This window comes from Quercus suber, unplaced genomic scaffold (genome assembly GCF_002906115.3).
Source record: "Quercus suber isolate HL8 unplaced genomic scaffold, Cork oak 2.0 scaffold_105, whole genome shotgun sequence".
NCBI lineage: Eukaryota > Viridiplantae > Streptophyta > Magnoliopsida > Fagales > Fagaceae > Quercus > Quercus suber.
In genome coordinates this window covers 352,636-380,155 of record NW_027069570.1, presented here as the reverse complement: position 1 = coordinate 380,155, position 27,520 = coordinate 352,636, and the positions used below count along the sequence as shown (strand labels likewise).

Sequence of the window (27,520 nt, the reverse complement as noted above, 5' to 3'; positions counted from 1 at the left end):
TTTACAAGGATCGGAAACTTTGAAGTGATATTCAGAACAAATGAAGCAAGGCATAGACCAAAGAAAACAAAGGAAAAATTGTACTAACTTTCCTTGAAGTTTATTAAAATTACACCCACCTCTACATTGTTTCGAATTGTACACAAGCCTCTCTTATTTTTCAAAAATAAATTATATTCACCTCACTACAGCTTATCACTGTTAAAATCACTAACAAAAGTTGAAAAAAGATGATTATAATTTTTTATAAAAAAAATCTTATAATACTAGCCTCCCATTTTAGCCTCCCACTCAAAAATTTCTAGAAGAGCATACTAAGTTAGAGAAAGGTGTGCACTCTATTATCTCACTACTACTTTGTCATATTTCCTAAGAATAATTATAGGTTTACATTATACTAGTAATGTAAATATTATATTGTAAACTAAACAAATGTGTACAACAGCAAACATTTGTTTAGTTTACAATGTAAATCTTACGTTACTAATACAATATAAACTAAAAATTTTTCTTTTTCTTAAACTAATTTTATTAAACTCATCACTAACTTTCTCTTTGGAATGCCTCCAACTAGCCCCATTGGTTCGTCTCCAACCTAATTAGTAGCTTTTCCCTATTTTGCATTTTGTTCATGTGTGAATCCTAGCACTTCGGACATATGTGCTAGTCAAAATCATTGCTTTTTTTCAGTTTTACCCACTTATAATTGGTGTCATTTGTAGGGAACCGCAAACCAGAAGTTTCTATGTGCACTGAATTCACCAATAGAGGGACGACTTCATTAGCACTTGCGTAGGAGCATTGCAACAAGAATTATGGAGGCACTCGCCCCATTACAAAGACATTATGGATGAGGTGTGAACAAAATTTTGACAATCACTAGCTGAGTGGCTCTCGATGAGACGAGCCGCATGATCTTAGATTCTTCCATCCAGTTGAAAATTGTGATTTCAAGTCATTATTCCAGTGCATTTCAAAAGTGTAAGTAAAGATGTGTAATAGGATGTTTATAATAAACAAAAATCTTTAATTTTTTCCTATTTTTCTATCTTTCATAATTTTTTTTTTTTTCAATTTTCTCACTTTTTCATCGTCTCAACCAGTCTACACATACAAAACAGAAGGCATGTGAAGAAATTAAACAATGAACACTTAGGTCGTTCGGGCTGGTTCGGTGGGATATTTGGCATTGGTGTTGATTACACTGGCTAAAAATGTAAAGAGGATTAGTTTAAAATGTCCAGCACAAGCAATATCGCATAAAATGAAGTAACCTTTTACAAGTTAAATACAAGAAAATATTCCCCCACTTCTCTCCTTCAAACAAATTCCCAAGACAAGCACTCCACCTCCCTCCACTGCGTCTCTTCATCCCATGCTACTGTTGGAGAAAAATAACCAAATAAAAATTCTTTATTATGCAGTAGCAATAGTAACAAATTTTATATTTTTATTGTTTGGTATATTATTTGATATTATTTTACTAAGTTTATTGAAGACCTATTCAGTGTTTGGTTGCTAATAATTTCAAATTTCTGACCATTATAATTTATTTTAAATTCACAAACAAAAAGTAGAATTTATAAATTAGGATTCCCAAAATTTGATATTTTTATTGTTTGGTATACATAAAATTTGAATATATACCGTATTTTTAAATATCTATATTCATAAATATAAATGTTAATTGATAAGAAATTTATTTTCTAAAATTAACATTAGAAATTTTCTACTTAAAATTTTTAAAATTAAAATTCTTGCAATTCGTGAGAATTGAGATGTTCATGAGAATTATAATCCGGGACAATTTTGTTAAATGAACAAGCAAATTTTCATGAATTCTATATATATAATTTTTCTTTGGAGTCCCCATTTCAAATTTCCACTTCATTAGTAGGATTAACTAGCAATATTATCAATTATCTAGCATTATCCACCAAATTTAGTCCAAGAGTAGAATATAAAGAGATGCATGATTTTGAAACAGTGGCATTAGTGCATTAGTAGACCTATTGAGATTAATTTTTGCATCACCACAACTACTAGAAACATATGATTTTTTTAACCCAAAAATGAAAGAAAGAAAAACTATAAGAATGTTTTTAGATTTGAATGGTGGTTGAAATTTTGGGCATAACTATCCTATTAGGTTGTATGTTGCAACCTGTGTTTACCAATGGAAATATTCAATAATAGTGATGATGAGGTTGTCTTTCTTAAATGAATAAGGTGATCATCCTACATAAAATGGGCACATGAACATTTTGACATAAAATTATATTACAATTAAAAACTAATTATACTTTCACTTATTATATTATATATGATTACAGTCATGATTAGTTATTGTTGTTTTAGAATCTAGCAATTAATTGAATTTCAGCTCTCATATGAAACATTAGCAAGTAAAAACTAAATTGGCTGAGGCTTCAATAAAAAGCAAACCTGAGAAGCGATGAATTTAGACATCCTTGACAACAAGATCACCATTCACTAACTCTCTGTAAGCAGCCACAGGCCAAATGAAACCCCTGAAAAGCAAGCTCGAAGCCAAAGGCACATCAATGATGATCTCCTTCTGGGTTGGCTTCTTCTCATCCCTTATAGCAATCAGGTAGCTCCGACCCACCCACCCGATCCACCCAGCAATGTACAGGAACAGAATCCCAGGAGTGATGAACTCACCCCAGTGCCTCTGGTCACCGCTCACAATCAAATGAGGAAGCCCATCAGACCCACAAAGCAAGCCCTGTTTTCCATAATTGTCGAACCTACGCTTTGTCTTCTCTACTGAGGCTTTGATAGCCAGAGCTGGTGCACTGTCGGGTGCGTAAAGCTTCAATGAGGACTCAAGCTTTTTGATTTGTTGCTTTTCACGTTTGGCGAATTGCTTGGAGTCTTTGCATGGGATTAGACCCGCGATGTCCGCATTGGCTGGGAGTACTGGGGCTGAGACAAGAATGGAAGAGAGAGCTAGTGCAGCTGAGAAGGCCTTCAATGGTGAAGTTGTGGTTTGCTCATCTTGGTTGCTGTTTTGGGAGCTGCATACAATCGTAGGCCTTGATTTTGGGATGGGTGAAGAGCTCAACTTTGGCTTCAAAATGGGTTTTGAGAGATTTGTGGGGATAGTGAGAGACATGTTTGTTTTGGTTATGTCTCTATGGAAGTGTTTGTTGAGTGGGAAATGGGAAGGAGTTGGTGATGAAGAGTGAAGCAAAGGGTGTGGAGAGAAGGTTTTTAGATTCTTTGAAGGATTAGGAGAGATTGGTGGCGGAGGGAAGAAGACGAGGGTGGATAAGGTGGATGGAGTAAGAAGGCTGAGTTGGATGTTTGTAACTGGTTAGGGGTTATTTGGTTGTGGGCTCATTTAGATTCTCTCTCTATCTAACTCGGAAATTAAGTTTTGAGTGGATAAGAGAAGTGCTTGCTTGCCTTCGGTGCACAATTCTTTCCACCAAGTTTTTAAGTCAATGTTAAACAATTATTAATGAACTTGTTGATAATGCAATGAAATTCAAGTCAAGTATTAATGTTAAATTATTGATTATTTCAAAAGTTTAAGTTATTAAAAAATGATAAATTTAATTAAATTTAAACTCTTTTTTAATATATAGGTGAGACTTAATATGTAAGATTTTAAATTAGAGGTAGAGTAAAAGATACAATGATTGAACTCAAAATCTCCTACTTTGATACCATATTAAATTAACGATTCTCCCCAAAACTTAAGCTATTAAAAAATAGTAATTTTTTAACTATATACTTCTTACAGATAATGTATTACTAGTCACAGATCCACACGACGCGTGAAAATAAAGAATTATTTTTTAACTGTGCAATAATGTATAATTTGTTCTCTAAATTTTTTTTTTTTAAAGATAATTGTTCTCCCAAAAATTAAACAATTTTTATTTAGTCCAGTTAGGTCTTCTTCAGTTCAATTCAATTTACACGATCAATATCAGTCCCCTTCGTTCCATTTTGGACTAATTGGGCTTTAAATTGATTCTTTTTTGTAGGTTGACTTCTCAAGTTTAGTTGAAAATTTCATTTTTTTTAATTAATTGTTGAGTTGAAAAGTATGAAATTTTATTATATTTGGGCTAAAGTCTTTAGTTTTGAGTTAAAAAATACAAAAGAAAAAAGACATTAGAAATTAGTAATATGAGCAATAAAAATGAAATAAAATTGATAAATATTCAAAAGTCCTGTTCAGTCCACATTGGTTTTATTTTGTCCTATTTGGTCAATTCTGTCCTCTTCGGTTCCCTTCAGTCCATTTTGGTCCTATTTAGTTCATTCGGTCTATATTGGTCTTTTTTGGTCCACTCTGTACACTTTTGTCCACTTCAATCCTATTCAAACCATTCAGTCCACTTTGATCCTATTCGGTCCATTCTATTCAATTTTGTTATATTTGGCCCACTTGATGGTCCTATTTAGTCTATTCTATCCACTTCAGTCCTATTAAGCTGACATTAGTTTTATTCAGTCCAATTTGGTCCTATTCGGTCAATTATGTCCACCTTGGTCCTAATCTGTCCATTCATTCTTATTCGGTCCACTTTGGTCCTATACGGTCCACATTAGTCCACTCCGTCTTTTTCAGTCCTATATGGCCCACTTTGTCCTATTCAGTCCTACAGAATCCAATTTCATCCACCTTGTTCCCATTTGGTCTTATTCAATCTATTCGGTCTACTTCGTTCCATTTGGTCCAATTCGATCCATTTGTGTACACTTTAATTCAATTCAATCCTTTTTTGTATACTTACATATAGGGAAAAGACATGTTTGGGTTGTAGGCACCTATTCTAAATCCAAATGTGATGTAAGACACAATTTACTATTTAATTATTGTAATTTATTATTTTTTGTATTTTGTTTTGTAAAAAACGTTATTTTTGGTTTACGTGATTTACTTCCTTGTTTTTAGGTGCATTTAGTACTTTTTAGATCAAACTTGATTCCTGTTATGGTTAGGTATTAATTAGAAGTTATTTTAGAATATATTTTATTATCTATCAAGTTTTATGGAGTCCTTAAATGGGCCCTTAAGTCTATACACGTTTTTTGGAAACAATTATTCAATCAATAAAATTCAGACTTTTGTCTTCTTATTGTATGGTAGATTCCAAACCCTTTCTCCTTGTGAATTCAAGGAACCCTTATGGATTCGAGGTTATTTTTAGAAGCAAACGTGTTTTGTTTCTTGTTTTCTAGAAGTAAACGTGTTTTACTTCTTAACGCTTCTGCATCTCGCATCAAAATGTATAAAATATATATATATATATATATATCTCAAAATCATAATATCTTAACGTAACATTTCAGTCCACTTTGGTCTAGCTAAATTTAAGTGAATGTCTTTCTAACGTGAAGGCTATTGATATACAAATCTAATCTTTAAGGTTGTTACTCATTTGTTTTAATATCATTACTTTTAAATGAATTGCATGAGGTTGATTATATTTTCAAGTAAAGTTGATTATATCTTCAAGCAAAATAAATAAATATGTGTGTGTGTGTGTGTGCGTGCGCGTGCACACGTGTGTGTATAATTTCTATTTAAATAAATTATTCAAATTCTTCATTCTCTTAAAAGAGCTTATTATATTTGATAATTAAAACTCATAAAAACTTATATTCGATATGTATAATTTATTCTCTAAAACTCATATTGAAATGGTCCATATTCTTCAAATTATTTTTATTATGCATTATATTTTCCTAGTTTTCTTTTTTGGTACAATTAAAAATTTTAAGTTTCAAAGTTATTATTCAAATTCACATTCTGTTAAAAGAAATAATTATGATAATCAAAGCTTATGATACAATTACAATTGATATTACTCAAATAATTGATAGTACTATCAATCCAAACTTGTATTTTCCCATTCTTAAGTAGGTATACCAAATTGGACTGAAGTGATCTGAAATAGACCGAATTGACCAAATTAGATCAAAGTAGACCCAATGGACTTTAGTAGACCAAATGGACTTTATTTGACAGAATTAACTAAAGCGGTCCAAACATGACTAAATTGAATGAAGTAGATCGAAATAGACCTAAATGAACTAAGTGGACCGAACGGGACTGAATAGACCGAATTGGATTGAATTGACCGAATGGACATAATTGGACTGAAGTGGACCAAAATAGAATAAATTGGACTGAAGTAGACCGAACTGGACCAAATAGGTGAAGTGGACTGAAATAGACCTAATGTCGATCTTTAATTAGCATAACCAAGATTGTGTTCTGATACAAATTCAAATTATTACTTAAAAAATAATCAAGTATTAACTCAAATAAATATCAAGCCAAAAACACAGAGAGAGAGAGAGAGAGAGAGAGAGAGAGAGAGAGAGAGTAAATATATAAATTAGACTGAAATGTTTCATAATTAGACCAAGTAGACCAAAATGTTTGATAATATATAAATTTGACATTCACTATAAAATAGACTATCCCCAATTCAAAGTAAATAAAATTTAAAAAAAAAAAAAAAAACTCTATTATGTGAATATAGGATGTACCAAACATAAATTTAAATGTAAAAAAAAAATCCCCCGGTGACACATCAGTCAAATTTTGCCTTTCAAATTCTCAACTTTTCACCTGAGAACAAAAGGTATTTTTGTAAATAAAAAGTTGTGTAATGGCATTATAGAATAGATAACTCCCATGAAAGTCAATTTTTTTTTTGCCAAAGTCCACCCTCCCACTTGATATATGCCTTTCTGTAGTTCTACTCTACGGCACCTAATAGTTCTACTTCATTTTTTTTTTTTTTTTAATAAAGGAAAATGTTAACTAATATTCTAAGAGCATTGGTTTAGGAACCATTTAAAAAAAAACATTTTATTAAAAAATTATGAAGTAATTAATTTTTCTAACAACTTTTTATATTTCCCATGAAAATGGTGTTAAAACTTTCCTAATTTGGTTTATTAACAATTACCCTAAAGACAGCTGTTAACATGACCCTTTAATAAATATTGTTATACACATCTTGTTATACACACATTATTACACACTTATTTTTTAAACTGAAATCATAGGTTGAATACACAATTTCAAAACTAAAATTTTGTTCTTCAACTTAGACCATGTTTGGTAACTGTTTTTATTTTCTATTTTTGTTTTCTTGTTTTCAAGGGAAAAAGAAAAAAAAAAATTCTCTGTTTTTAAAATGAAAAACACGTTTTGTTAGTTAAAAGGAAAAACACAATTTCCAAAAACGAAATTCAGGAAATTTGTTTGGTAGATGTTTTTGAAAAAGTTGAATTTTGTTTTGTTTGGTTAATTTTTTTTTATAAAAAATTATATCTATTCTAATTCAAAAACACGTTTGCTCCCTAGTATTTAAAATCCTTACACCTAGAGGAATTATAAAATCAAATGTTTTGTATATACCTATAAAACTGGAATCCTATAAACTAGGACAGTATTATATGCCTATAAAATAAACCAAATGTGCTCTCTTTTTTTGAATTACTCTTTAAATTCAGTTTTTAGGATTTAATTCAAAATTTCTAATTTGGTACTAACTTATTACTAATCAAGTTTGTTATCATATTTTGTGCTCTATTTTGTGGTCTTTGCTGCTCTGTTTAACAGATGGCTCCAAAGAAAACCTCTGCTTAGCATGGTGACAAGAGGAAACGCATGGATGAGACTCGATTTCGCTCCATCCAACATTTTGAGCGATACAACCAGCACTTTGTGAAAGCTCCAATCATTCAAGAGCGATTTGTGGATCTTGTTAATCTCAAGGACTACTTCATCCCAAGCTGTTTTCTGGAAAGAGGTTGGGAAAAGCTACTGAGTGATCTCCCAGGGGTTTGTGAACCACTAATTCGAGAATTCTACGCCAATGCCATCCTACAAAAGTATATCATAGACTATTGGGTTAGAGGCCATGAATTCACCATTGAAGTGGAGGACATTGATGAGGTTCTCGGATTTGGAGATGTAGAACATGACTTCACTCACTTCAAAGACAGAATGCTCTCCATAGAGACGGTTCAATCTCATATTGGTGGTGTTAGAGAAGGAAGATGTCTCAACATAACTACTTTCCCACCGGATTTACGATGCCTTACCTACATCATGGTGTTCAGCCTATATCCGGTAAGGAAGATGACCACCATCAACAATGCAAGAGCCATCTTCCTCATGGAGCTTCGGGAGAATATCTACATTGACATCAGTGCTCATCTATTCTCCATTCTTGCCGATGAAACAAGGACAACCTCAAGACCTAAGCTTATCCTCCCTAGTCTAATCATGAGGATCCTTCATGAAAAAGACTCCCCAAGACATCAACCTCATGCCTACACCTCCTACTATCAATGCTCTAACAATCACAAGGAGCAAAGTTCATCTTCCGGGTGATGAGGAGGAGGTTGATCCTGCACAAGAACAGCCCATGGACACCGAGAGTGAAGCGGAAGGACAACCATCTTCTTCCCAAAGAGTTAGTGGTAGAGGAAGAAGCAGAGCCTCATCATCTTTTGCAATGCCTCCAGATGCTTTTCGGATCATTCTTGAAAGGATTGACGGCTTGAGAGAAGTCCAAAATGAGCACTTCGACAGACTAACCACCATTCAAGACCAAATCAACTTGCTTACAACCAAGTTTGATAGCTTCACCAACTAGCCTTAGCTCTTTGGCCATTCTGGTAAAAAAGGGGAAGTAGTACGGAGTAGCTTTTAAGGGGGAGCCTTACCTTGAGGGGAAGAACTTTTATAAGTTTTATAGCTTTTATGGTTAAGTTTGGTTTTAGTTTCTATTATGGGCTTTCATAGCACTTATATTAGTACTTTGGTTTGGTTTTTAAGTACTCTATAACTTTAGTACTTGGTTTTAAAATATTTGGACATGATATGTTATGAATGCTTGAATGTTTTAGCTATTTAAACTATGCTTTAATATGTACCTTTGCTTTGTAGCCTTTTAGTACTTTTAGATTATGTATGCATTATCTTTAGTACTCTACACTTGTGCCCTTGTTGGATCTTGTATCCTTGATGCAACTACCTTAGTGTTTTTGTATCGGTTGAGTGTTGGACATTGCTTGCTCACGCCTAAGTGCAGGAGATCGTAGCAATATAATTCTTGGAGTATCGAGATCAAACCATAAGGAGCAGGGTAAATTCAAAGACAATATAATTAAATAACAATTTGGATGAAGAAGAAAAGTACTTTTTCTTGGTAAATGTTAACAAGAATAATAATAAAAGCTTATTAAAATCAATAATGTAAATACCAAGGCATCGAGGAGTTTCCCTATATCGATATGAAATTCTTTGTGATCTAAGAAAATATATATTTCATAATTGATTGTTCTTATGCAATTAAATACTTATGATTCAGTTGAACTGAAACAATTCAAGAACGCATGATAACCTAGATTGATAATGCGGTTAGAAAAGTTTTCAGAAAAACCCATTCACTTTAAAACCTGATTTCTATTTGAAACTATTAGAAATTCATCTAAACAATAAGAAAAACATGATTGAACTTATTGAAAGCATGGAAGAACTAATGCATCAAAAGAAATCTAAGTGAACAATCAAATATGTCGTTGATAAAATTCTAGAAAGAATCACATTGAATATTCATACCGTATAGAAGAAACATTATCCCTAGCCCTAGCAAAGAGTTTAGGCTGCCATTAGAGAAAGAAAAATACAAGGTTTTCTCTGCCAAAAATTTGTTCTCCACAGCTTCCCTTCCAAACCCTCATGTCAAAAGTGTCCAAAGAAAATAAAACTTTTACTATTTTAATTTCTGTCCAGGTTTATAGCAGTAACTTGTGAGTTAATTTCGGCATTCAAAAATTGAGAATTTCGAAAATCTCAAAACTGGAAAGTTGTAGATATTTAATTCATGGTTCCAACCCATCTGGCTTTGTGTCAATTGGATTTTTGAAGAGAGAGATACACCCAAAATACTAATCAGTGCTCAAATCCGATTTTTCCTTTTCAGACTCTGTCTCTTTGATTTCTTTCCTTATTTGAAGTTTCCAATCATGGTAGACGATCCAAGCACTCTAGCTACACCTCCTTATACATTTAAGCATGGTCCTTTAGCTCCACTTTAATTCTAGTTTGGCCTCCATTCTCTCACAAATTCCTATAAACTCATTTTTCTCACATGATTTCCTGAAAGTAGAAAATTACACACAATGAATAGCATCTTATTCAAGAAATTATGTAAAGATAAATAATAGGGACTAATGCAAATCATGACTTAATTATACAAATTAAGCATAGTAATAAAGAGATAACGCCCACATAAATATACACAAGTATACATTTTAAGGCGTTATTAGACATGCAAATGATACTTTGTGTTAAGGACATATTTTATGTAGTTGGCTAATCCTTTGACAAAACGCATTTTACTTGTAATTTGGTAGATCTAGGATGTGTTTAATACTTCAAAGAACATGTTGTTCAAGTCTAGTATTAAAGCCATGAATATTGGACCAAAAAACAAGTGAAGAAAAGGTGATCATTAAAGCTGGACAGATAGCTCGAAACCTATGGACAGATATCTCGATAGCTGCTCGACACTTCCTCGACACCTGGCTATCTATCGAGCTCTTCAATTGATTGTTATCACAATCTCGACACCTTCTCGATACCTGGTGGATCGATCGAGAAAGTTTCTGTCCCCTCAACACCTTCTCGACACTTCCTCGATAGCTGTATCTATCTAGCCTCATTAAACCTCGACACCTTCTCGACACCTGCTCGACACCTGCTATCTGTCAAGGTTACGAAAATTCAGATTTTTTATTTTTGGGCCAGGCTTATGTATTTGTGTAGGGTTTCTTTTCTCACAACTCTAGACCTATATAAGGCTTATTTTAGAGGCCGTCACATAAGAGAATACAAGAAGAACATATGTAAAAGGTGACCGATGCCTTCTTCTCTCTGAAAGAAGTTACTGCGTCTTTACGCCTTAGGGTTTTGTAACCAAGTGCTTCTTGATCGTCATTGTCGATGAAGTGAAGAACTTTGCAGCCAACATCTTATTCTAGTTGATGATTGAAGTCGCATACTTGGATCCACACAATTGGTTAGTCACGTACTGGGATTCGTGCAACATTAAAGGGTGGCGTTCATATATTGAAGAGTTCAAAGGTTCTGAAGTGGTAGAAGGTTTCTGCTGTGAGTTCATCTACGGGGATTATAGAGTCTAGAGACAAAGGTTTTGTACTAGATCTGAAACTTCTCTTTACTATAGTGAATTGCTTTTCGAGAAGGTTTGCCCCCATGTTTTTTACTGTGAAACTGGTTGGTTTCATTGGTTTTCCTGGGTCATCAAATCTTGTCTTATTTACTTTTCCGCTGCATTCATTATTGACATGATATTGATGTTTGTTTGTTTTAACAAGTTTATTCATAATAAATCTAATTAATAACTTGGGTTTAAAACTTGTTAATTCTATCAACCAGGGTCTAAATTTCTCAACAAGTGGTATTAAAGCGGGTTCACTTTGATTGGATTAATTTCCTGAGTGTGATCCTTGACTCCCGTTGTCATGGAATCTCTTGATTGTTTTGATTTGCATGATCTTGTGTTGAATGATGATGATGATTTTCAAGATGCCTATTGCAAGCTTTATAATTTTTGTATGAAATCTCTTGAATGTTCTACAAAATTGAAATCTAAAATTAAAAAGGTCAAGCTTGAAAAAGATGATTTGATTGCAAAATTAGATGAAGCCAATAATTTGAATAAGAATTTTAAAAATCAAATTTCATCTCAAGTGGACAAAATTAAAAGTTTGGAAGAGCAACTAGTTGAATCTAAAACTGAAGTTGAAAAATTATTTAGTGCCAAACTTGTTGTTGAGCCTAACTTAAAAGAAAAGGATTTTTATATTCCTACATTTAAAAGGAATAATCAAGAGTTGAAGGCTAATATTGCTAGGATAGACAAAGGTAAACAATCTGATGTTAATGCTGAAGTTTCTAAACCTATATCTAAAACTCCTCCTAGGTTGAATGATAAATCTGAATTTGTCCCCATTTGTCATCATTGTCATATTGTTGGTCATATTAGGCCAAATTGTCCTAAGTTGAGGTCTCTGTCAACCTCTAAGGTTAGACCTACTTCTAGGAAGCCGAGTAGCTCTAAAACTACTCATGTTTGTCACCATTGTGGTGTTTCTGGACACATTCGTCCTAATCACTTTAAGTTGTATCCTCATAAGCAATTGTCCAAACGGTCACAGGTTTCCTCTCAAGGACCTACACCTTTGTGTGCAGAATTATTAAAAGTTTTGAGCTTTTTAACTCAAATTCAGGAGAATCTTAATTCTTCTATGTCCTTTAGTAGATATACTAGGACACGTGCCTTTTCATCTTCACGGCCAAAGACTTATGCTGTGTGGGTGAGAAAAGAGCCTAAGACTTAATTGTCTTTTCTGTTTGTTCTCTACTTTAATTCTTTCTATCTAAAATAGGACTCTTCTTCTTGATCTTCATTGTCGATGAAGTGAAGAACTTTGCAGCCAACATCTTCTTCTAGTTGGTGATTGAAGTCGCGTACTGGGATCCGCGCAATTGGTTAGTCACGTACTGTGATTCGTGCAACATCAAAGGGTGGCATTCATATATTGAAGAGTTCAAAGGTTCTGAAGTGGTAGAAGGTTTCTGCTGTGAGTTCATCTACGGGGATTGTAGAGTCTAGAGACAAAAGTTTTGTATTAGATCTGAAACTTCTCTTTACTATAGTGGATTGCTTTTCGGGAAGGTTTCTCCCCAGGTTTTTTACTATGAAACTGGTTGGTTTCATTGATTTTCCTGGGTCATCAAATCTTGTCTTATTTACTTTTCCGCTGCATTCATTATTGACATGATATTGATGTTTGTTTGTTTTAACAAGTTTATTCATAATAAATCTAATTAATAACTTGGGTTTAAAACTTATTAATTCTATCAACCAGGGTCTAAATTTCTCAACAAGTGGTATTAGAGCGGGTTCACTCTGATTGGATTAATTTCCTGAGTGTGATCCTTGACTCCCGTTGTCATGGAATCTCTTGATTGTTTTGATTTGCATTATCTTGTGTTGAATGATGATGATGATTTTCAAGATGCCTATTGCAAGTTTTATAATTTTTGTATGAAATCTCTTGAATGTTCTACAAAATTGAAATCTAAAATTAAAAAGGTCAAGCTTGAAAAAGATGATTTGATTGCAAAATTGGATGAAGCCAATAGTTTGAATGAGAATTTTAAAAATCAAATTTCATCTCAAGTGGACAAAATTAAAAGTTTGGAAGAGCAACTAGTTGAATCTAAAACTGAAGTTGAAAAATTATTTAGTGCCAAACTTGTTGTTGAGCCTAACTCAAAAGAAAAGGATTTTTATATTCCTACGTTTAAAAGGAATAATCAAGAGTTGAAGGCTAATATTGCTAGGATAGACAAAGGTAAACAATCTGATGTTAATGCTAAAGTTTCTAAACCTATGTCTAAAACTCCTCCTAGGTTGAATGATAAATCTGAATTTGTCCCCATTTGTCATCATTGTCATATTGTTGGTCATATTAGGCCAAATTGTCCTAAGTTGAGGTCTCTGTCAACCTCTAAGGTCAGACCTAATTCTAGGAAGCCGAGTAGCCCTAAAACTACTCATGTTTGTCACCATTGTGGTGTTTCTGGATACATTCGTCCTAATTGCTTTAAGTTGTATCCTCATAAGCAATTGTCCAAACGGTCACAGGTTTCCTCTCAAGGACCTACACCTTTGTTTGGAGAATTATTAAAAGTTTTGAGCTTTTTAACTCAAATTCAGGAGAATCTTAATTCTTCTATGTCCTTTAGTAGATATACTAGGACATATGCTTTTTCATCTTCACGACCAAAGACTCATGCTGTGTGAGTGAGAAAAGAGCCTAAGACTTAATTGTCTTTTCTGTTTGTTCTCTGCTTTAATTCTTTCTATCTAAAATAAGACTCTTCTTCTTGATCTTCATTGTCGATGAAGTGAAGAATTTTGCAGCCAACATCTTCTTCTAGTTGGTGATTGAAGTCGCGTACTAGGATCCGCGCAATTGGTTAGTCACGTACTGTGATTCGTGCAACATCAAAGGGTGGCGTTCATATATTGAAGAGTTCAAAAGTTCTGAAGTGGTAGAAGGTTTCTGCTGTGAGTTCATCTACGGGGATTGTAGAGTCTAGAGACAAAAGTTTTGTATTAGATCTGAAACTTCTCTTTACTATAGTGGATTGCTTTTCGGGAAGGTTTCCCCCCAGGTTTTTTACTATGAAACTGGTTGGTTTCATTGGTTTTCCTGGGTCATCATATCTTGTCTTATTTACTTTTCCGCTGCATTCATTATTGACATGATATTGATGTTTGTTTGTTTCAACAAGTTTATTCATAATAAATCTAATTAATAACTTAGGTTTAAAACTTGTTAATTCTATCAACCAGAGTCTAAATTTCTCAACAAGTGGTATTAGAACGGGTTCACGCTGATTGGATTAATTTCTTGAGTGTGATCCTTGACTCCCGTTGTCATGGAATCTCTTGATTGTTTTGATTTGCATGATCTTGTGTTGAATGATGATGATGATTTTCAAGATGCCTATTGCAAGCTTTATAATTTTTGGATGAAATCTCTTGAATGTTCTACAAAATTGAAATCTAAAATTAAAAAGGTCAAGCTTGAAAAAAATGATTTGATTGCAAAATTGGATAAAGCCAATAATTTGAATGAGAATTTTAAAAATCAAATTTCATCTCAAGTGGACAAAATTAAAAGTTTGGAAGAGCAACTAGTTGAATCTAAAACTGAAGTTGAAAAATTATTTAGTGTCAAACTTATTGTTGAGCCTAACTCAAAAGAAAAGGATTTTTATATTCCTACATTTAAAAGGAATAATCAAGAATTGAAGGCTAATATTGCTAGGATAGACAAAGGTAAACAATTTGATGTTAATGCTGAAATTTCTAAATCTATGTCTAAAACTCCTCCTAGGTTGAATGATAAATCTGAATTTGTCCCCATTTGTCATCATTGTCATATTGTTGGTCATATTAGGCCAAATTGTCCTAAGTTGAGGTCTCTGTCAACCTCTAAGGTTAGACCTACTTCTAGGAAGCCGATTAGCTCTAAAACTACTCATGTTTGTCACCATTATGGTGTTTCTGGACACATTCGTCCTAATTACTTTAAGTTGTATCCTCATAAGCAATTGTCTAAACGGTTACAGGTTTCCTCTCAATGACCTACACCTTTGCTTGAAGAGTTATTAAAAGTTTTGAGCTTTTTAACTCAAATTCAAGAGAATCTTAATTCTTCTCTGTCCTTTTGTAGACATACTAGGACACGTGTCTTTTCATCTTCACGGCCAAATACTCATGCTGTGTGGGTGAGAAAAGAGCCTAAGACTTAATTGTCTTTTTTGTTTGTTCTCTGCTTTAATTCTTTCTATCTCAAATAGGACTCTTTTTGCTTGATTTCTTATCTGCTTTTGGAATCATGCTTTCATGCATCTGCATTTTTCTATCATGCCTTCATGCATATGCATCTTTCTTTTTGCTTTCATGTTGTTTGTCTGTTTTTGTTTGGTTGTTTAGTTTTTTTTTTTTTTTTTTTTCAGTATTGAAAGTTTGAGAACCTAAAAATTTTACCCAAAAAATAAATAATAAAATCAAAGTACCCAAAAAAATTCCTTGTGTAAAAGACAATGTGGGACAATCTTTCGTAAAGGTCTATTGGAAGTTAGCACAACTTCTTAAATTATAAAATTTTAACTTACATAATCACCTTTTGTCCGTCAAATTCTGAATGAACTGAGCAAGAGTGGCAAATTTGGGGCTTTTTTGAATTTCACATTGAGAGGATAGGTAGAGAGAGAGATGGATTTGATTTTCAAGTTGGGGTGAGTGAAAGAGATTTGGAGAGAGAGAGAGAGAGAGAGAGAGAGTGAGTGAGGCCAGATTATGTTTTTGGGTTTTAGACTTTTGGTTGCAATGGAACTCGATATCCTAATCATCGAGTTCCACTTTAATTTTTTTTTAATTTCCAAAGAAGTTGATTTTACAGTCACAAAATCAATTCCTAAAGGATAGTATTCTGCTACATAGTTCGCGAACAATGTTAATTTGCTGAAAATTTCGGCAATTTGAGGTATTTGGCCATTTTGGCCTTAAGTAAAACCCTTATTGAGACTCCACGACCTTTAGACAACTTACAACCGAAGCCTTACACTTCTTCAAATTCTCTGGACTACTCAGCTACATGAATGTTATGTGGATGACACACCCACGATCATGACCGGAACCTCCGATCGACTCTAATAAACTTCTAAAGATTTACTTCACTACAATAACTCCGTGATCTTGTGTATTTCAATTCACTACTCAAACGCTTCAATCACCACGTTGAATTTCTCTCCATCTAAACACGGGAAGTAAATATTTGGCTTGCATAATACCTTTCTTTAGGGTACAAAAACAGCCTCTCAAGCCTCTTAAAAATCGTGTAAAGGAGTCTCTTATATACTAGCAGTAGCTGGGGTACAAAATCCTGAGCACATGCTACACTCTAAGAATTAAAACACATCAGCAACAATTTTTGATCGATCAAGTGGCTGTGAAACTTCTACCAAGCCTTGATCGAAAGGTAGTCTAACACAGAATGTTTTGTCTTTCGTAAGTTGTGTCTTGCACAATTTGTCATGAATTTGATTCAATCTTCAAGGTCACATTATAGACTTAATTTGATAGATTACAAACTCGTCGAATTTGCCAACAATAACAACATTAACCTTAACAATAATTATTACCATATAATTCAAATATGTGATCACAATAGCATGGTTATAAACCACAAATTGCAAGCACCAAATTATAAAGCAATAAAACAACAGACACCAAATTTGGTGATGAGCTAGAAAAATGATGGATAACAGTCAAAAGGATAAACCACAACAAGGATAACCTACTCCAACTAAGGATACACAGTATATGAGGACATTCTAGCATTTTACCCCCTTTTATTTTTTTAATTGGCAAAATGCCCTTGTTTCGAAACTATATAGGTGCGTGCCCCTGTTTCAATACTCGATGACCCTAAAATCGAGTTACTTAAAGTACTCGATTGGTTTAAAATCGAGTTATGCCCGATCAAACTTTAAAAAAAAAAAAAATCATGAAACTCGAGTAAATGGAAATCGAGTTCCAAAACGTCACTATAGGGCTTAAAAACATCACTATAGGGATAAAAAACGCCGCTATAGGGCCAATGAAACCTGGTATAAAAAAATTTTCCAGAAAAACACCACTACAGGAATTAAAAAACGCTGCTATAGGGCCACTGAAACCCGGTATAAAAAATTTTTCCAGAAAAACGCCACTATAGGGCTTAAAAACGCCGCTATAGGTCTCCCTGAATATTGGCTGATCACACTTGTAAAAGTTTTTTGCATGGAACTCGATTTCCCTAAGCTCGAGTTACATGCAAATTTTTTTTTTTTTAAAGTTTGATCGGGCATAACTCGATTTTCTACAAATCGACTATTTCATTGAAACTCGATTTTAGGGTAATCGAGTATTGAAACAGAGGCATATCCCTATATAGTTTCGAAATAGGGGCAAATTGCTAAATAAAAAAACAATTAAGGGCAAAAGGCTAGAATGTCCCCAGTATATGAAAAGAAGTTACAAATCTAGTACAAAACCTTTGTTCTAGACAATACCCATTATCTGAACTTGTGGCTATGACCCATAACAACTTCAAAAACTCCGAATTTTTTGTATATGACCTCTTTCACGAATAACGAGAACCTTTGAACAACTCTAAGGAACCTCCTCAAAGATTTCATAACATAGTGAACTCCATTGGGATGAAGCCTCCATGTTTTCAAGATCTTTGATAACTTAACAAAATCATAGAATACATGTCAATATGCTCTCTGTTCTCACAGGTTGGAAGGTGAAGGCTTTGATCTTCAAATATGTGTTGCTTTTAAAAATCTGCTTCTACATGCCTATGAAGTCTTCATATAAAGGGCCATAAATAGGCGTTCCAATTAGGGTTTGGAAAACACAAGCACTGACTTCATTAAAACATGTTACTTACTAAATCCCCAATTTTCAGTCAACTGAGTAGCAGTCGAAATTTTGTTAGAAACCCTATTTCAATTGATCATAAAGTGATCAAAAGTCTGTCAAAACTTGGGGGTTTTGATCAATCGAGAGATGATTGAATGGTAGTTGAAATCTGTACAAAGTGTCTTCTTTGAATTTTTTCACACTTTAATATTAAACATTGAGTGACTCATTACTGACTCATGATTTATTACATTGTCATGGAATTTGCAAATCTAAATCCTAAGACATGTATTAAATAAAAATAATTTTTTTCGTGAACTCAGTAAATAATCCAGATGTTTTTATGAAGAAAATTACTACTAAATATGTAATCAATTTGCAACGAGCATGTCAATAGATTGTATTATGTAAGTAATTTTTTCTTTCCCCTAGAATCATATTTTTCATTCCATCTTTAAAGTCACTCATGTAGATTACGCATAAATAATTTTTTGCTTCTTTATTACATACCAATTAATTAGGGGTACAAAGTATATACATTAACATGATCGTAAACAAAATTACACTAAACACTATACACAATTAAGTACAGCACAAGGCCCACGCAAATTTGGAAACACCTGTAAATTTCATCACCCTCAACCGTCTAATATGATGGTTTCATTGAATTTTTCACCTGCTTATCCAACCGTCCAGTCTCCAACTACGCCTCGTCAGCAGTCATATCCAGGAGGAATTACAGATTGGTCAAGAGCATCTTTTATTCCCAGTCCACTCTGGCAAGGACCTTCGAGTCATGCACCTTGGCTTCTACATCGGTGGAATGCATTAATCGGTCTACTTGGATCATTCTTGCCTTCAGAGACCCAGCAGCAGACGGTTCGAAACAGTCAGATTTATTGAACCTCATGGCAAGGTGAATCAGCTAATGCAGGATCTGAAGGGAAATTCGATGCTTTGCAGAGGAAGAATGTACTTCCTGAGAGACCTGGCTAACCTGAATGCCAATTTTATATGGAAACTGGTGACTGTAAGAATGTACTTCCTGTGAGACTAATTCCTGCTTCAGACTATGTCTTGAATCCCACGGATCGTTTTCCTCAGAGACCTGACAGACCTGAATGCTTATATTACATGAGAACTGGTTACTGTAAGTTTGGTGCATTATGTCAGTTTCATCATCCTAGAGAGATACCAATTCCTGCTTCAGACTGTCTCGAATCCCACGGATCTTCCTTTGCAGAGAGAGAATGTATATCCTGAGAGACCTGACGAAGCTGAATGCACATATTACATAAGAACTGGTTTATGTATGTTCGGTGCATATTGTTGGTTTCATCATCCTAGAGAGAGATTAATTCCTGCTTCAGAAACTGCCTCGAGTGAAAAGCATGATGACCCTGATGAGCCAAAACGACTTGTATCAAAGCTATAGTTTAGGCTAAACTGCAGATAGTTTAAGCTTAGTGCAGTTTAGTTGTTAATTAGTGGAGTTAGTTACTGATTTTGTACACGTCAGTCACTGATTGATCTTCACAATAATTTGTTAGAATTGATTAGAACTCTACGGAGTCAATTATGTATCCATATATGTACTGAGCTTGTAATCCCAATCAATGAATCAAGAATCATAATATTCAATTCAAAAAAATATCTCCATCTTTTACTCTGTTTTCTGCATATTGCTTTGGTTTACATTTCTCTTCATTGACTCCCATGGGTCTTCCTTTACACCTGGGAGAGGCTTTGTGCATCTTCTATTCTCGCTATGGTTTCTGCAAATTCAGTCCACGTTGCAAGTTCGACCACCTCATCGATATCAGCAAATATCTCTCTTTATCATCATCAGGAACTGCTGCATTAAGTTTGTCATCAGAAGAACTTGATGACGCAGGCAAAGGCCGGGCAATTTTCACTGTGGGAGAGTAGACAGATGCCTTCTGGTGATGATAACATTGACACGGATAAATGAAGACACAAGTCTTTTACTTTTTATAGTCTTTTGGAGTTAAGAAAGAGTTATCTGTAAATTCATTTCTCATTGCTGGAGATGTACCCAGTTCATGTCAAGTTAATTCTGTTCTGAAAATGCAAATCAGTGGACAGACTTGAATCTCCTGAATTTCATATTGCTGCATGGTATAAAAACTGCAATATTGTCACATATGGGGATTGGTGAATTCCAATGCGAACATTTCAGCCTGTCTTTCTGATTTTAATGTTTTATTTTTTTTCCCAATACTTCAAGTTGTCACATATGGTGATTGGTGAATTCCAATGGATACTGATTTTAATGTCTTTCTGATATATTTGAAATACATAGCCTAATCCTACTTGCATACAGTTTAAACCAAGCAAAATAACTAACTTCCTAATCTGGCGCTAAAATCTGTTACTAGAACCATCTAAGCTTTACACGTGGCATCCACAAATAACGAACTCTCTAACTGCCTAACTTCGTGGAACTAACTCCTCAAAGTTATGGAAGAATAGCTCCTGATAAGGAACTTCTTCAATTACTTCTAGAAGATCTGTGCTAGCCCAGGTAGGCTCTGATGCTATCCTCGTTGCTTGGCTCGTGCACCTTTGCTCATCAGGTGCTGCACTTACTGCTGCTTGACTCATGCACCTATGCTCACCAACTCTGCTATGATGCTCTGCACTGCCATCTATAGTTTTAACGGGGGGGGGGGGGAGGGACTAGGGCCCCTTGGGCCCATCCTTGAAAGAAATGTAATTATTTCATTCAAAATTTTAATTATATGTCATGCATCTAGTTGTATGGCAAATACATTGACATGTTTAAATAATACTTTAACACTTGACATTGTTTGTTCAATCATACCCATTAAATGTAATTATTTCATTCAAAATTTTAATTATATGTCATGTGTCTAGTTTTATGACAAATACATTGACATTTACAAATAATATTTTGACACATAGCATTGTTTGTCCAATTATACCAATTAAGTATAGGAAGTTGCCACGTGCCATTGAGTATATTTTGAAAATGAATAACTATTATTGTAGCATATATCCATTTGGGATCCAAATGTTATAATATATTATTGATAGATTATAGATATGGGAACTTGTAATGGTAGCTCTTAATTTTCCTATTCTATAACCACTGTAACAATGAAAAAGTAACCAACTCTTTTATAGATATACCTGCAAAGAAGGGATAAAATAAAAGGAACACATCAAGCTCTCTATTGTTAATTGCTTCTCCTAATGAACCCCCACAAATGAAAAGAACAAATTTTCTAAAAATTTCAAAGGCAAAGGACAGATTTTCAATAATAATGATAAGAATAAAAGGGATAAAGGAAAATATTTTAAATGTGAAAAAATTGGTTATTATCAAGCTAATTGCTGTGATAATAAAATGAACAACGAACATAATTTTGGAGGCTCCAAAGATATAATTTGTGTAGATTTTGAATCACTTTTAGTCAATGTTGACTATGGAGTCTGGTGGGTAAATTCTTCCTTGTCACAACATGTGGCAATGATGAAAGAATTCTTTGTTCACATATAAAAGAGGTTAAAAGCAGTGATAATAATGTTTTTATAGAAAATAATACTTAATCTTAGTTCCCCACATTAAGATTTACCATGTTTTCCAAATGACACTTTTCTAAAACGAAAACGAACCTCAAATCCCTTTTCATCTTCGTAAAATACTCATTCCATGTGTTAGGCATTGGAACTGTGAATATCATCAAAGTTGGAGTAAAAACTTCTATCTACCTAATGTACTTTTTGAACCCATCATGAGATGTAATCTCATTTCTATCCCTTACGAAGATGAAAAGGAATTCGAGGTTCGTTTTCGTTCTAGAAAAGTGTCTTCTAGAAAACATGGTAAATCTTAATATGAGGGACTAATATTGATAGATTATATCAACTAATTAGTGTTGGCTCCTTTGCTAACAATAATCCAATAGTTGATCCTCTTGCTTGCTCCAATGTGTTTATTAATTCCTTTGCATCTAATGATGCTTGTTTATGCGTTGACGATTCTTACCTATATGGCATATGAGATTATGACACATTAATAAAAAAAAATGGAAAATGATGATTAGCATGAGATTAATTCCAATCATAACATTAATTTTACTACTTCAACCTTGCATATTTGGTAAAATGACTAGATTTTCTGTTCCTTAGGGACAAATGTTTAATAAATTATTCGTTATTGTACACTCTCATGTTTGTGGTTCATTGAATATCAAAAGTCATGGACAAATTTCAATAAAAAAAAAAAACTCATGGACAAATATTTTTTACATTCACGATATGGACACATATTTTAAGCCCAAAAGATACGAAAATTTTCAAAAGTATAAAAAGGAAGTTAAAAATCAATTAGGAAAGAATATTAAGATACTAAGATAAGTGTGGGTTCCACTTAGCTTAACTGGTAAAGTCTTTGATGATTGAATAAGAGATTTAGGGTTCAATCTCTGCTTACATCAAAAACTGATTGGTGTCTTGATCTGATAAAAATGAGCACAACTATCAGAAGCAAGCGCCATAAATTGAAACTCTATAAAAAAAAAAATACTAAGACAAGGTCATGTAAGATAGTATGTATTAGAATTATTTATAACTATTTTTGAAGACAAACAGATAGTACATCAACTAACTATGAATTATACACCACATCAACATGGCGTTGTTGTTGATGACGTAATAGAGCTATGTTGGACATAGTAAGATTAAGAGAAATGCTAGTATCACAAAAAGTTTCACAACTTGCCACGTAGTGGAGAAATTTTAGTAGGTCTATGGGGGTTCATATCTTCACCACTTACAAATCGTCACGTGGTGAGTTATGACAAAAGTTATGAAACATTTTGTGGCACTAGCATTTCTTTAAGATTAATGTTTAGTTGTTCTTCACTAATTTTGAGGAAAAATTATTGTAACGCAATATTCTTACTTAATCTAGTTCCTTCAAAAATTTATAATATAGCTTTAGGTGAATTATGAATTGGAAGAAAATAACCTAAAAGAAAAGATTAAAATTTTGGGGTTCTTTAGCTCATATACTAATCTATCATATCTGAGGGATAAATTACATAATCGTAAACAGTCATTTAATTTGTACCATCTTATTCTTTTTACTTTTTCAAGCCATTAGAAAATTCCCCATTCTCCAACAAAAACAAAAAAAACAAAAACAAAAAATAAAAACCAAGAATTTATCAAAATAAACTAAAAAGCAATGTTAGGACCACAAGCAATCACACCACTTTTGTTACAATTGATCACGTGGTTTTTATATTAGTTTGAAAACCGAAACTACAATACCCTTACCAAACACGTATCACCCTTAAACTAATACGTGCTTGTACTTTTTTTATAAAGATTTTCAATTTATGATGCTTATTCCTGATGGTAATTCTTTAGTATCAAACCAAGATACCAACCGATTTTTGATATAGTCGAAGACTAAACCACAAATATCTTATTCATGCATCAAATATTTTACTAATTGAGCTGCCTAAAGCATGTTCCTACCTTGCACAACTTTCTTTTCCTTTGAGCATCCACATTAGTATATGCAAAAAATTTTCCATTTTGCACATCTGAAACCTACTTTTTTTATTTTATACACTTATTTTTATAAAATACTCACATCAGTTTGTCTATTATACACATTTATTCAAATAAAATATTCATTTTTTTAACACTGTAAACAGTAACCATGAGAGGAGAGAGAAAGGAAAAGAGAGTGAGGTGAAGAGAGGAGAGAAAAAAATAATTAAAAAATCATTTACACAGTGAACAGTAACTGTGTATATAATTGAGCATTTTTTATATTTTAAAATATTCATTTTATATAATAACTGTGTATACACGGTTACTATTCATTTGCAAGACCATTGTGCATATTTAGACATTTTTACAAAGAATGATGTGTAAAATTTTTTATTAAAATGTATAAAATTGAGCATTTTTTATATTTTAAAAGACTATTCATAAGTTGACGTGGTTGCTCTAAAGAGGATAAATTGTTAAACGAAGGTGGGGTGCCCACATGAAACTGAACCTTGGTCGGTGCATTGGGAAATGGGAATGAGGGGGGGGGATTCGCATTCATTCTCCCCGTTACACGCGCCGTGGAAAGACTCGCTGTACTACCAACTCTTCAAAACCACTGGTTCTTATTTTGTAGTACAGGAGATGGGGTTTGGGTTGCTATGACGACGCTTTCGATGAATGACAGAAGAAATTACATCATTTTTTATCTGCTTACTTTTGAAAATAAGAATTCTCTTCTATCCAAACAGAAAAATTACCAATGTCTAAAGCATATTTTGCTAAAAGATGAGCTAAAATATTTCATTGCCTACATATATGTGAAAAGCTAACATTACGAAATTCTTGAGAAGCAGCCTCGATCCCATAAACAATAGTAGCAACTGAAGCAGGGGAAAGAGAAATGCCAGTTAGAGCACAATACATTACAAGAGAGTTGCCCTTCAAGATTAGATCATAATTTCCCACATCCTTAGCGACCTGTAGACCAACTTCAAAAACCTTAGCCTCAATCTCTAAAGGACCTAATGGAGCATCAATATTCTTACTCAAAGCAGCAATAACAAGTCCTTTGTTATCCTGAATAATTACACCCACACCAGCTTCCTTTTGACTTGAAAACCTTGCGCCATCTACATTCACCTTATACTGTGGACTTAACGGAGGATTCCAATTCCCAACCAGGACCGAAGGAGGTATAGGAGTGCTTACATTCGCAGCTTGATACTCCAATAGATAATTCTTAGCCCACCACACCAGTTCCCATTCGCCCGTCCTCTTCCCACATGTCTACATTTATTGCAATTATTCTATAAGCACCATGCTAAGGTCATTGCCAAACTGAGTTGTTCCCCATCGCAACTTTGTATCATCAACATGCTCCACAAAAGATCAAGAAAGCTATTGAAATGAACATCCAATTGCGTGCCAAAAAGACCAGAACAGCCCCACATGCGGCAAGCTCTTTGACAAGACCAGAAAAGATGACCCGAGGACTCACAACTTGCCTTACACTCCTCATACAGATCCTCATTAAGAAAATTTCTTCGGTGTAAATCCCCCTTAGTAGGGAGAATGTTTTGGCAAGCCCTCCAAGCAAAATGCCAAACCTTATGGGGGACTGAAACTGTCTGAGGAAGCTTCCATAATTGCTTCCAAAATTTTCGAAGATGACCATCCTTAGAGCTTAAGCCACCCACTAAAACATCAGATAACTCCATTGCCACCTAATAAGCGCTTTGAACCGTGAATAAGCCACTTTGAGTCTCAACCCAAATAAGTTTATCATCTAGCAACCTACTGCTGAGTGGAATAACTTTGATAACATCAACTTCAAAAGGGAGAAAAAGAAAATCCAACAACCCCGATTTCCAGCAGCATAAGTTGTGATCAATTAGGTCTGAAACCCGAAGGTTTGGAGATGAATCACCACGTGGAAATATTACCTTATGCATATTTGCACTAGGCAGCCACTTATCACTCCATACCGGGATCTTAGACCCATTACCCACCTACCATCAAATTCCCTCCTCCACCACCTATTGAGCAGCCATAATACTCCGCCAAGTATAAGAAAGATTATTATCAAGTGATGCTTGAACAAACTCACAGTCCGAAAAATATTTAGCTTTCAAAACTTGATACACCAAAGAATTTTGCCCCATCTGAAGTCGCCAACCTTTTTTAGCTAAAAGGGTTAAATTAAATTACTTAAGCAATTTATAGCCTATCCCTCCACAAGATTTCGGCAAGCAGAGCTTCTCCCAACTCAACCACCCATAAACCAAATTCAACCACCACTGCAATTATACAAGGAAAAAAAAAACCAGCAATAAACAAGTACTAGTGTACTATTGCAACCATAAAAAAATAAAAATAAAAAACCAGCAAAAACCCAAAAAGAACCCAAAGATAGCTCACTGCAAAACCATAAAATCTCACCAAACTAAACCATGAAAGTTCCTGCAAGCAAACACAAATTCCCAGAAAATACAGAGAAGAAAAGGAGAGCCAAATAAACCCACTCCCATCCTCACACGCCATCAAGAGTGCACCCACGCGCCACCTATGGCCTTTGAACTGCTAAAAACAAAGACCAAACATCATCTCAAACCTTCCCCTACCATAGATTCAATTCCAGAGAGGGGTTGAAATAAAATGAGAGGCTGAGAGATCTAGTAAAGAAAATACAGTTTATGGAGCTTAAAGCTCTGGCCAAGGAGCTTCGACTCAATGAATTGGGTGAGAGAAAGAGAGAAGGGAGATTTGAGTTTAGGTTCAGTGAGAGGTGGAGGAGAAGCTCCTTAGCTTCAGCCATGGAGCCTCGGTGAAAAGAAACTAGAGGATTTGGGAGAGAGTAAATGAGAGAAAGAGAGATGACAGATATGAAAGAAAAGAAGAGAGCTGAGAGAGTGCTGAGCCATAGGAGAGAGACAATAAGATAATATTTTTTAAGTTCACATTTAAGCTACAATAGATTCTAAATTTAAATACAAGCCTGAATATTGTTATAGTTTTGGCGTTTGAGATGTAAAATAGCATTTTGGGAGCTTTTACAACCCACAATGCTAATGCTCTTAAAGCATTCGTATTTGAAATTTACAAAAAATTCTATTTTACCAATTTAAAACTAAATTTATTATTTATACTATATTATTTTTCAACACTTTTAACATCTCAATTTTTATTTTCCTATTCTACTTATTAAAATAATATTTATACACAATAAAATAATATATCTCAAAATTATTATCATTTATAATACAACACATTATTTATTCTTTCTCTCTCATTCTTTCTGTCCAAAAAAGACTGAAACCACCATCACAAACTTAAAAAAAAAAAAAAAAAAAGGCAACCCATGATCCCCCCAACCTGCAGCGGCAAACCCAAACCCACACCCATGACAACAAACCCAGACCCATACCAATCAACCCACCCCTTCACCACCCACGGCAACCCGCACCTCCACGGCTCCACCATCATCAATCACCATACCACCACCAAACTAACCCAAACCAGCCAACCAAAACCCACGAACCACGCCGATCAAAACTCACGAACCGCGATCGAGGAAATCACTTCAAACCCATCACGCCGATTCGTCAATCTCCACAAGCCACTGATCAGCAACCCCAAGCCACTAATCAGAAACCCACACCGCTAATTTGAAACCTAGGCCATCGAAAATACCCATAAAAACACCATCATCACCGTGAGAAACGCCATCACTGATCAGCAAACGCCATCACCGCCACACCTTCGTCAGACCTTGCTTCGGCCAACAGCGAGTCAAAGAGTGAGAGAGGATAGATGAGAAAACAGAAAGAGAGAGTTGAGAAAGAAAGAATACGTCTCAGCCCCAGAGAAAG

At 34.2% G+C, this 27,520-nt stretch overlaps 1 protein-coding gene and 1 pseudogene across 2 annotated transcripts; one reads left to right on the top strand and one right to left on the bottom strand.

The window, feature by feature from the left end:
* Positions 1-1,226: 1,226 nt before the first annotated feature.
* LOC111997160 (photosystem I reaction center subunit III, chloroplastic) lies at positions 1,227-3,324 on the bottom strand. Of its 2 annotated transcripts, none has more exons than XM_024029229.2 (2): positions 2,446-3,324; positions 1,227-1,378 (listed from the first exon to the last, which is right to left on the bottom strand). In XM_024029229.2, the coding sequence occupies exon 1, from the start codon at positions 3,137-3,139 to the stop codon at positions 2,462-2,464; it is 678 nt and encodes a 225-aa protein (XP_023884997.1). In that variant the 5' UTR covers positions 3,140-3,324; the 3' UTR covers positions 1,227-1,378; positions 2,446-2,461. The 2 variants fall into 2 exon arrangements, with proteins under 2 accessions (XP_023884997.1, XP_023884996.1); XM_024029228.2 differs by having other exon boundaries at positions 1,227-1,381; positions 2,446-3,322.
* An 11,230-nt stretch (positions 3,325-14,554) lies between these two features.
* LOC136061263 (zinc finger CCCH domain-containing protein ZFN-like) lies at positions 14,555-20,130 on the top strand (annotated as a pseudogene).
* The last annotated feature ends 7,390 nt before the right edge of the window (positions 20,131-27,520 follow it).

What these genes read in the sequence shown, in the direction of transcription:
- LOC111997160 (XM_024029229.2), bottom strand. Translation starts at nt 3,139, where the DNA reads ATGTCTCTCACTATCCCCACAAATCTCTCAAAACCCATTTTGAAGCCA.